Here is a 12,311-nt window from a genome sequence, read left to right on the forward strand (position 1 = left end):
TATTGCCTCTAAAATCATTGTGAATAGTGCCTTTCAACTGGGGTTTGTACGGTGCAGACCTACGGTCCTAAAGGAGATCTTACCTTGGAATCTGTGAGACAGCCATACAAGAAAAGCAGTTGGGAAACTAATATTTGTATATAGGGAAAAGTGGTCGATCGATAAAATGGAGCTTTAAAACAGCATAAGCTCACTAAAAGAAACCACTTCTGTCAGAGCTGGAAAATCCTGCAGATTGGCTAATCGCACCATTTCAATATCTATTTAACAATGAGAAAATAGGTGTGTGTTAGCATTTGTTTAAGAAATGTTAAGATGTGCCAAAAAGCTGTCTTGAGCATGCTGCCTACTCAGGGCAACGCGGCCCAGATGTGAAAGAGGGCTTTTAGCCTAATGAAAAAGCTGTGCTAACCAGTGTTCCCACGCACGTGTGGAATGAATTTTGTTCTGTCCACCAATATGGAGGTGGGGCCGAGGGGTTTGGAGTGGGCTCAGGGCTGGGGCAGAGGGTTAGGGTGCGGAGGGGAAGGCTCTGGCTGCGGGTGTGAGCTCTGGGGAGGGCTCTGGTTGCAGGTGTGGGCTCTGGGGAGGGGCCAGGGATGAAGTGCTTGGGGTGCAGGCTGCCCTGGGGCTACAGCGGGGAGAGAGGACTCCCCCAGCTCTCTCTCCCCGCAGCAACACCTGGCCTAGGGGTGCGGGATAGGCGCCTCTCCCCTGGCTGCGCCAGGGCCAGGGCTAGGTTGGGACCGGGGAATGAGCACTTCTCCACCAGGGCTGGGCTGGGGCTGGCGCTGGTGGGGAGAGGCGCCTCTCCCCGCCGTGGCAGGTCCGGGGCTGGGGGAGAGGCGCCTCTCCCCACTGCAGCCCTGAGCATCTGTGCGGTGCTTAATAGGCTGCTGCATGGCCACGCAGCTTAGTGGGAACTTAGGTGCTAACACCAGTGTGTGATAGCCTCATACTGCAAAAGGAGGAAAGCAGCAACTCGGTTCTAGGCTCTCATGATCATAAACAATTGTGGAAACGTACTCCAGCTGAGTGAAATGTTTCTGGGCCCAGGCTTAAAATTCATGTGACCTCTAGGAAGGGAATACCAGGGACTTTGAATTAATTCAGAGTCCTAAAGCAACAGCAGCAACAACAAATTCTGACTAGGAACGAGGCACATATTTTTAACGGAGGGTAATTAACTATAGGAACAACTTATCACAAGTTGTGGTAGATTTCACGGGAAATTTTGAAATAAAAATTTAGATGTTTTTCTACAAGATGAGCTTTAGTTCAAACAGAAATTAATTCAGGGATATCCTATGGCCGTGCTGTGCGGGAGATCACACCAGATGAACACATTGGTCCCTTCTGGACTTAAAGCCGACGAATGTACAAACCCATGCATGAATCCTTACTATCTAAAGATACTAGTAATATACACAATGGAACTATAAAGTGTAGCAGTATCTAAAAGGTGTGTATCATGTTTCTATCACCTGAAATGCATCCCAGAGACTTCTCTTTATAGGTTCATTGTGAGGGAAACTTGGGCTTTAAGAATTTAATAACATTTTTACATTAAAAATAGCTGGAATTGTTCAGGTTTGACCTGAAACTGAGATTTCCAGTAAAGGTGTTGCTCAGTTGACGCTCTGATGCCTTTTATTTGCACCATTAGTCCTACCGGGGGTAAGAGCAATAGTGACAGTGGCCCAGGTTAAGTGCTGCTGTCCCATCACTGATCAGTTCAAAGCGAGTTCTTGATCAGGCTGCTTTAAGATTGTTCCTAAGTATGGGTTCTGCTGTAGAGAAGATCTCAGATTTTGTTTGGAGAGACGTATTTAGCCTTATGCTAAGATATGGTTTTGCTGCACATTAGGGTCCCCTCATGGTGTCGTAGTCTAAGCGTCCTAGCATGCTTGGCAAAATAAATATGCTTTTGTGGTGGTAATAGTATAATTATGTGTGTGCCATATGTGGCTTGAAAAGCATTTTTGTACTTGCTGTCTATATAGGAAACCCTTTAAGTTGTGGACAAGGTCTGATATTTTGACCTTGCAAGAAATATTGGCCAGTTACCATTTGATTTCAGTGAATAAAAAGTCATTATTTTTAGACATTTTAAACTTTGCTTAAATTATTTGAAAAATCAAATCTATACGTCTCTTTGAAGGATCTTTATTTTATTCATGCCAATTTCTTGTAATAAAAAACTTTTTTTTCCCATTGGGCTAAAAAGTGGGAAAATAATGATGTTTGGCTGGTTATGAATCACTTCTGATACCTCTTTTCAGACATTATTTGGGAGATAAACTCAAGAGAGATTTACTGTACAAATTACCTTCAGAGATGTGCGTGTCAATTGGAATTCCATTGAGTAATATTGCGGGAGGGTGTTGTCATACAGCACCATCTTCCTGTGACATTTACAATCACACATTGATTTTTATTAAATCTTATCAAAATAGTGGGAGGTGTCTTCATTCCCCACTTCACTTGGAAATCTGTCATCCAGATAACTTCAAGGGGATAAAAATAAGTTCTACGTTTCCAGAATGTAGCCACAAGCGATGGCTTTAGCACTTTTAACAAGATGATCAATTTAAACACTAACAGGATTTCATATTTTTTAAACCAGTCATGCGGTGTGGTGGTCAATTTTAAATGGAGATCCGGCCATTCTGCTGTAATTGTTCTAACCAAAATGTCAAAAGCAAACCCAAATGTGGCATCGCAAACTGTTGTTAGCAATACATTTGGAATGCCTGCACTCACAATCCTCCAGCTCACATTCTTGGCTGTTTTAGTCAGAATTTATAAGGCATCTTCTTTTTCAGTTTTAATTTTCTATTTGCCAGTCTTGAAAAGAACATGAGTGTTGTGTTCATTTTTTGTTTTACTTTGCATATGGCTATGTAAGGAGATATGGACAGTGATTTTAATTGTAATTGAAAGATCTTCAGATTTCCAGGAATTATTGACTTTTTATTGAAGTCTACAAGACCTATCTAGTACGCTTTTGGTTACCGTTTTCCTGACTCTGCTTTGTATTTGTAACACACAGATCGTCACCGTATCTGAGAGAAACCATGGAATCTGTGCTTTTTTAATTTTAAATTACTAATGCCAGTTTGCTCTTTGAAGATCCTGTTTATCACCGATGACATTTAAGATTATACAGTATATACTGATAATCTGTGAAACTCAGAACCACAAAAAGATACAAAGTAGACACTGACTAAAGATTCTTATCTGTGTGCATCATGTACACTTTTTATGTTCTCCCAGCCTGCAGTTGCTGTCTGTTCAGTAGAGCATATCTAGCTGCCTGCTACAGGGGGACATGATGTTAGATTTCATTTGTACTGTGAAATTCAGTTCTGCAAACATTCCTAACTACATGTTACACAAAGTAGCTACAGCTGGAAACCTACAAGAAAAGTGAAGCTGGGATTTTCCAAGGAGCTTGAGGGAATTGGGCACCTAACATCTATTGAATTTCAGAGTAATTTTAGGTACCTTGAAAATCCCACCTGAGTTGCCACATGTAAGCATGTTTGGACATCTGACACATGACACTGGCAAGAACTACCTGAAATATATTTAAACTTGAAAATGCATCATTGTTTCTCTAAATTGACAGTGAAACTCTTTTCCATTAATATCTGGCAAATTAGTGAGTGATGTACCAATAAAAATTGTGGCTACAGTCCCACAAAATGTACTTAGTCCTTTTATTTTACCAAGTATACTTTAATTTTAATTATTTGTCCTGCTCTGCTAATACATGGGACATATTTTGTATATTAGTGAACTCTTAGTAAAATGCACTGCAGAATCCTGCTATTCTTTAAAACAAACAAAAACCTTTGCTGGGAAGTGTAGTGGGTCCACCAGTTTTGTTGTGAGAACAATCTGATTTGTTTACTGGTGTGGTTTAACTGAGTTAAAAACTTTCTATTAACTGCACAGAGCAAGCCTGAAAGCAATGTCTTCAAAACCTGATGTAGTTCACGTGCTGCACCTCTGTCCTCAAATCACTAATAATCTGTCAATGTACGTATCTAAACTATAGAATTTCAGAGCAGAGTGTCTTGAGTTGATTTTTTTTTAAGTACTGCTGGGAGCTCGCTGTGTGTGTCAGCAATAAGATGATATTCTTTGGATAGCTTTCACAGTGCATGATAATGAGCAAAAGACTAACAATTAACAAATAGCCCCTTATTAAAACCATAGCGAGAAGCATCAACTTCAGCCGGCGTTAATATGAAAAGCTTGCTGTTCTGATGCAAAATGGTTTTAAAAGATCTTCTAAACAGAATAGATAATATCAACAATTATCCAATAGCGCTTCATTAGGAGGAGGTATTACTCTGCTGTGTGGTGTGGCATGTGACAGTTAGTGAGGGTGACAAGAAGCACTTGAACAACGTTATAGAGTAATAAGCAGATGGGGCACCGTGTGGGTTGCATGCTGAGGTGACATGCCTCTTGCTTACTGAGCCTCTCTGCAGCTCATGGCTTTCCCTTTGAAGACCATTCTTATTAGTGCTATTGGTTCACTTATATGTAAATGGCGAATTTCATTTGTTCCTGTTCCTGGAGACAGTTGTAACGGTGAACAGTCTTGGGCTTGCGCCTGACATTGCCAGAACATACTCTGGATCGTGGGCTTGTTGTTTTTGAATCGTAGTTTGAAAGAGAGAGCAAAAAGGTACTCGACTCACAATGTTTACTTTAAATGGGCATTATTTATTCATGCCATATTTTGTAAGTGCACAAACACACATCTCTTCATGGCTACTGTTCTGGGGCTCAGCATTTAAAGTTCATTTAGAGCTCTCAGTTAAAGACTTGCAGCATAATTGATTTCCTCCCACAAAGATGCAATTGTATCTTAGTGCCTCAAAAACCCTCCATCGTGTTATCCTGGCTGCTTGAATCTTCCATTTATCTCCATGAAAAAAAGTACGTTTGAATACACTGAGATATGGGGCTCAGGAACCAAAGAAACTAAAATGAAAAAAATAAGCTGATTAGGAGAAGACACAGTAGCCTGGTTACAAAAGCTTTTTAGAATCCTCTTCCCTCGACAACACGTGGCTTGGCTTTATTCAAAATATCAAGCGGAATGTTCATATTTATAAAGACTTTGAATTTTAGGTAGCAGCTTGTTGTCCAGAAAGCATCAATTTACTCTTTACAACAGTCCACTAAAAATTGAGCAGGCACAGAGAGCAAATATGCTCTGTTCTGAACAGGAGCGTGACTGAAGTAGATTGAAACTGCAACATGCATCATAGGCAAAAGGGCTTTTACTTTTAAAAGATTATCACTTTTATAATAGGTTATCATATTCCACTTCATGCAATTGGTTTAGAACAATAATTTTCTTGCCGCACTGAAATCCTATTTCCTTGGTTTAAGTAACATTGATATTTATAATTTTTTTTCGGTGTACATCTAAAATCGCTGCCCAGCCATATTCACAGAGTCCCACATGTAAGACATTTTAGGAAAAAATAATTACAGTGCTGGGGGAAAACATAGAAGCCTCTCCTGTGTAATGAGGGCCAGGAAAGTGTAATGAATGCTCATTGATCATTTGAAGAGAGTGGTGGGAGGTGTTTGGTCTGTGACTCTCCATTCTGCTTGGCCACGGGTGTTTCTTTGTGTTTCTGCTTTTTACAAGAATGCTCTGTCCTTGGGGACACCAGGAAACCAGTTTAGCTGCCTGAGACGTAGGTACCCGTGTGTGTGTGTGTGTGTGTGTCCCTGCAGCATGGTAAACCCGAGTTCCAGCCTTCTGAATAGGGGACAGGCAGAGGTCTGACTTCACTGTGCAAATACCAAATCTCATGCCTTTCTTGTGGAGGGGACGCTCTGTGACTCGAGGTGCTTTGTGCAACTGCCGCTGCCTGACACAGCTTTTGTTTGCTTATGTCCACGGCGTAGGGCTGATGAGGGAACGGCAGGTATGCTGTACATCTGGTAATAGGTGCTTGGCAGTGTACAAACTGATGTCTCAAAGAGCAACAGTATCCATTTGTGTACACTGTCAGAGAGCAACATTTGTGCCCTGTCACAGAGCAAAACTTGCTATTGCAAATCAGCAGTACTGGGAGCTTCTAAACCCTTCACAGTTTAAAACTATCTTCCATTTTTCTCTACAGATGGCAGCTCTTCAGAGTCCTTTCTATGGAGATAAAATGAATCTGTTTTCTCTTTGCCAGAAGATAGAACAATGTGACTACCCTCCCCTTCCAGCTGAACATTATTCTGAAAAGGTAAATTGGGCACCTGATGCTCAGATTGGAAAGTGGTGACCAGTGGGGGTAAAATAACTGACCCTGGGGGCAGGGGAGGGCAGAGTGTGCGTGAAGACAGGGAAGTGGTTTTTGGCCATATCTGAAGTAGACCCTCCCCCCCAACAGCTGAAAAGAATTGGGGACCTCTAGACAGGATTCCCTAGGTTAACACACATCCGGCTGAAACACCAGCAGAGTAAATGGAGCCCAATGGGGAACAAAAGGAAGTTTCCAGTAACGAGGAGTGGTCTGATCTGGAGTGCTCCTGCACTAGCAAAATATGACGACGAAACCTGGGGAAAACCTGACACCTCTCCCTACAATAACACACCATAAAACGGTGTTTAAATTTAGTCTATAAAGTCCTCAGTTTGTTTAAATGTATAACAAGGGAAAAATGATACTAAAAGGAGGAAGGGAAGTGATTAGCCTAGTACAATAAGCATCCAAGCAGGAGCCATATGGGGGCTTTTTAACGTCTGGTTAATTTTATTGCTATGAAAGCAAGAGATGGAAAGCAGTGGCTGGACTGAGCGATATCACAAGTTGCTGCTGTGCATGCTTGCTCCCACCCCTTTGCCACTCTGCTTAAATCCAGTTGCAGCCACCCCCTTCTTTTGCAGTGGACCTTTTATGACAGTTGTGTGGCGCTTTTTCAATGTGGCCAAATGTCAGCTAGACTGAAGCCCACCGAATCCATTTCATGTGGACCTAAATCAGACAGGAAACCAAGTCTCTTGATAAGTGCATGAATTGCCCTAAACAACCAGTTCTTTCCCTCCATTTCTTCTTTCAGAAATAGCTGCCTAGTGTATGAAAGGAAGTTGTTTAGGTAATTGAGAGAGTCTAACTTGTCGTTTTTCAGTAGAAGCAGAGCTCTGTGCAGTGAGAGACAGGATACAGGGGAAATAAAATCCAGGGCAGCTAGCAGACAGTCCATGTGTATTCCAAGGTTGTTCCCCAGAAGGGGACTGTGGTGATGCTCAAAACATCTTTGCTATTGGGTTGTACAACAGCAGCCTGGTAGAAATGGGAAGCAACAAACTACATAGATGCAGGTAATCTAGAGAACTCCACCTGAGTATGTCTTTCCTGGGATTAGAGAAATATCCCCACTTAGTTTTGCATACTCTCTAACTAGTTAGAGGTAAGAGGATGCTGGAGGAAGGAAGGAGTTAGAATGTTCATAAAACAAAAGGGGTTTGAAATCAGTTTTGCATATTCAAAAAATGGGGCATCCATACAGTGACCTCCCCTCCCCTGTGTTTGTGGTATATGCCAATCTCCCTGTAAACGCAGACACAACAAAGTAAATAAAACTGGGTTGAGAGCACTTTAATTGGCAACCGGTTCACTTGCACATCCTCTTAAGCTGCTGACATTTGGCTCCCAGGGAAAGGTACCATGCCAGATCTGTGCACAAAGCATTGGGAAATAGTACTAGACAAAACTGAGCAGCTGGGCTCTGGCTCCAGCTCCATTGCACACAGCAGCTTTTGTGAAATGAAGTGTGCACTTCTGGCAAAATCCAGTGTGTGCTGGTTGCAGGGTTATGTCTCCTCTGGATGGATGCAGATCGCTCCCCGTAATGTTAACAGGAGTCACAGGCCTGGAGGGGACAGATCCCTAAACATGCCAAGCCAGTAGATTTTTTCCCCCTTAATAAAGACTTGGATTGGCTGCAGTGAGGCACTGTTAGTGAAAGGGGCACGTGTGGGAGGTGTCAGTCACTGAGGTGAGACTAAACTCTTAGGGACTTCGGATAGTTTCACGTCACTCACCAGGATTTGAGCTTTTGTGTTTAAAGCATGACATTTCTCACAGGACAGCATCTCTCCGGCTGGACTAGCATGGTGCTGTCTCCTTGAGCCTGCAGGCAGAGGCACTGTCTGTGCTAGAGAGCTGAACCATTCCTAATTCAACCGGTGGGATAGAACCAGCTTTGACTCAAATGGTACACAGCATCCACACCAGCCGTTTCAGTTTCAGTACCCTCTGGAGACCTATCCCAAAGTGCCTTACAGAAGCAATGGATTCACTGTAGTCAAAGCAAATGTGCAGTAATGTTAAGATAAGAATGTACATGTGCAATCAGTTCCTCCACCTCTTCAGGTGAAGGATAACACACGCCGCTTTCTTTCAGAGCATCTGTTCTAAGCATTAACTTCCTCCCCTGAGTTGTGAGTCAGCAAGTCGGTCACAAACAACTGGTTTATTTCTCAGTTTTCCTGCTCTGTGGGCAAGAAACATACCCATAATGTCCTGACCATAACAGACTCTAAATGCTGACCGTCTTGTGTGCACATACATCGTAGGGTCTTGGCTTTAAGGGGTGCTGTGTTCCTAAAGAGACACCAGAGCTTCTGGTTTTCACAGAGTTTGCATTCTTGCTAAGCAACCAACTTTAAAAAAAAAATTGTAAACTCTTCTAGAAAGTGCTGGTTTTCCAGACTGCCTTCATAAAGAGTAATTTCCATTTGCTGTGCTGTTATAGCATGCCCTTCATGATATGCCTGCTGGCAGTAGGAATTAGTGTAAGTTGACAGATGTGTTTCCTGTCTTTACAATTACTGTCTGTGTGCTTCCCTCTGGCACTGCTAAAGAGTGTGTGTAGTATAGTGATACAGTCTTGGGTGAGAAGGATGGTTTAAAGCTCAAAAGCTCCAGGTCCCAGAGAACTAGACTACAGATGGTGTTCATACACTTAACTGAATGCCTGACAAGTCTGAGAGAGGGCTAGGCCTTCGGCTCTGGCTTATTTCACCGTATTAGTTGCTGCTGTTACATGAAGCCACAAAGCTTAATGTTTTTATGCTGGAACATGACTGTAGTATGAGCCGTGTTTACTTTAGTTCTTTACGGTATGAAATACCCAAATGGTGACACTGTCAGAGTGGATGGCCAGGGGTGGGAGCAGATGGACTTCCTAAACCAAGCAAGCAGAAAGTGAAGCTGGTTCAGGGAGCAGGCTACCACAATAGCCTCTTGGGAAAATGCTGTAGCTATGGGTGAAATTTGTGGAACGAGGCCTCATACAGCGTTTGTTCTAGCAGTAATCATGGTGTCAGAGGACAGAATGGGTGACTTAGTTATTTTGTATGTGAATACATGCATTCTCCTTCCAGAGCGAATGGCTGTTCTGCTTGCTCAGATTCCGCCTCAGAGAGTAATTTCTTGAGCCTGCTCTAACATTGTCACGGCCCGTTGGCCTGTGAGCCATGTGAAAACGCAGCCTGCGTATCCTCACGTACTGAGGGTCGGAGTTGACTCTTGCCCATGCCGTGAGGCTGAATGTTGCTCAGTCGTCCTCGGCAGCTCACGGCAAAGCTCCCCTTTGCCTCTCTCATACCAATCTTGAAGCTAAGGTTGAGCTCTGCTAATGTGTTACACTGCAGGCTGATTTCTGATCCCATGAATCTCTCATGTACACCATGTTCTCAGCTCCAGATCAAATGAATAAACTTGAGTAATTAGAGAAAAGTGCCCTACTTTAATAAAGCTCCTTAAAATGAATTGCTCCTGTTCTGGGGCTTTTTAAAGCTAAGCCATCCAAATATTTTCTCTTGTGATAGGCTCCCTCCCTGGAACAGAAAACTAGAAATGGCCATAGTTCTCTGAAAACATCCACTCCACGTGCAGGGGCCATCAGAAAGTGAACAGAATGCTGGGAATCATTAAGAAAGGGATAGATAATAGGACAGAAAATATCATGTTGCCTCTATATAAATCCATGGTACGCCCACATCTTGAATACTGTGTGCAGTATTCGCCCCATCTCAGAAAAGATCTATTGGAAAAGGTTCAGAAAAGGGCAACAAAAACTATTAGGGGTATAGAACGGCTTCCGAATGAGGAGAGATTAATAAAACTGGGACTTTTTAGCTTGGCAGAGAGTCGGCTAAGGGAAGATATGATTGAGGTCTATCAAATCATGACTGGTGTAGAGAAAGTAGATAAGGAAGTGTTTTTACTTCTCATAACACAAGAACTGGGGTCACCAAATGAAATTAATAGGCAGCAGGTTTAAAACAAAAGGAAGTATTTCTTCACACAACACCCCGTCAACCTGTGGAACTCCTTGCCAGAGGATGTTGTGAAGGCCAACACCATAACAGGGTTCAAAAAAGAACTATTTAAGTTCATGGAGGTTAGGTCCATCAATGGCTATTAGCCAGGATGGGCATCCCTAGCCTCTGTTTGCCAGAAGCTGGGAATGAGCAACAGGGGATGGATCACTTGATGATTCCCTGTTCTGTTCATTCCCTCTGGGGCACCTGGCACTGGCCACTGTTGGAAGACAGGATACTGGGCTAGATGGACCTTTGGTCTGACCCAGTAGGGCCATTCTTATGTTCCAACTCCCCAGTCTATCTGCTGAAGGGGATTTGATCAAGTCATTTCAAACACTTATTTGCAGTGATTATCAAGGCTTCATCTGTGACCTGCGAGTAGATAAGAATGGAAGTTGGATTTAGCTCTTGCATGCTAGGATGGTTGTTGGAGAAAATCTTTGCCTCTCCATCATTCTGAATTCGAGCAGCACAGTTTACCCTACCAAAAGGCAGCAGATTGATTTCACATAACTTTACATTGACTGCTGATTATTTTAATACATTGTAAAGAGGTTGGCATCATCTGAGATTAATAAAATACCATCCATCTTATAATTCAAGGTACAGGCACATGCTAAGACTATATGTTTAGTTGTCATCAGATATAAACAGCATACACTTGTTTTTATCCCCAAAAGAGAGAGTCAAAGGGTCCATGGAGTTCACTATAGACTTTACTACTAATTTTAGTGAAAAGTGCTCAGATACTCTAGTAATGAGTTTATACTGTGGCCATAGCAGAGATGACAAAGCATACCATCCTCCTCTTCCCCTCCACCCCCCAATCCTAGGTAGTAAGGCTACATCAGTACCTGTAGTTTAATAAGTTTATTTTGGCACTTTCCCCTTGTGGTGTGTCTCCTTTATATAAACATGATCATTGTTCACCCTGTACCATTGTGCTACTGTTCCTAGTGTTGTAATCTGCTTCAGGCCCAGAAACAATTGTCATTTTACAGGACCTACTGCCATTCAGAAGTGAAAACCTCAGTTGTGTAAATCCAGCTGAAGATGTGTGCTTGATGGCTGTATGGTCATGCTTTTAATTACCATTAAAATAATTGGCACTGTGGCTACTGGGAGGATGTGAGAAGATCAGAGGCTCAAGGCTGTTTCTCCCCATGCCTCGGGGGTACGAGCAGCTTTCGGTGTCTGTATAATTAAAAGCTACAATCTTTCATGTGTACAATAAAGAGGATGGGGAGGTAGGGAGACTCTGGTCCTTCTGCATTTTATTACTTATAATCAGTGACCCATCTCTTTTCTGCACTAAGGTCCTGGAGTCGAGTGTCATTGTCACACTGCTGTGTCTCGCACAGCTAGTGCTCTATCTTATGTCTAAGGATCTCAAAGTGCTTTTCAAAACTTAATTCAATCTTGAACTGGCTAACTGCCACTGATTTGCTGCTAGGATGCAATGCAGGATCATTATATAGAAGTGTGCGCTGAATAGACCTTCCTTGAATTGAACACCACAGTTCACTTCCATTTCTCCATCTTCACTCACAAGTCTTATGTGTCATCTCTGTCCAACTTGCAATTTTGGGCTCATTTTCTGTTCTTTCCTATGCTTTTCCCCTGCATCCAAATCCTGATCATGTCATTCTGTGGCCCCTCCCACGTTTCTTTTCCTATCCAGTTTGAGTTCCTTGTCCTCACTGTTAAAGCTAAGCTCAGCTCTACTCTCCTACTTCATCCCGACTGCTGTTTCACCTACTTTGCCTGCTTTACCGAACCCTTCATCACCACCTCCCTCCCATTCATGATTCAGTGTCTCACCTCCTGTACATGAAGCAAACACATACTCCTCCTTCAGGCACCTGCTAACTCTTCTCTTCTCTCAGGTAGCCATCTGCCTCTGACTGGTCACCCCTGCTCTAACTCATTAAACATAGGGGGGGGA

At 42.8% G+C, this 12,311-nt stretch overlaps 1 protein-coding gene across 3 annotated transcripts in view; it reads left to right on the forward strand.

The window, feature by feature from the left end:
• The window catches only part of NEK6 (NIMA related kinase 6), a 112,142-nt gene that overhangs the window by 97,299 nt on the left and 2,532 nt on the right, over nt 1-12,311 (forward strand). For all 3 annotated transcript variants that reach the window (XM_048822457.2, XM_048822458.2, XM_075120381.1), the window contains one exon: nt 6,162-6,275. In XM_048822457.2, the coding sequence (XP_048678414.1) occupies nt 6,162-6,275 (114 nt within the window). The remainder of the gene's footprint in view (nt 1-6,161; nt 6,276-12,311) is intronic.

The sequence above is a fragment of the Caretta caretta genome, chromosome 16, assembly GCF_965140235.1.
Source record: "Caretta caretta isolate rCarCar2 chromosome 16, rCarCar1.hap1, whole genome shotgun sequence".
Classification (NCBI taxonomy): Eukaryota; Metazoa; Chordata; order Testudines; family Cheloniidae; genus Caretta; species Caretta caretta.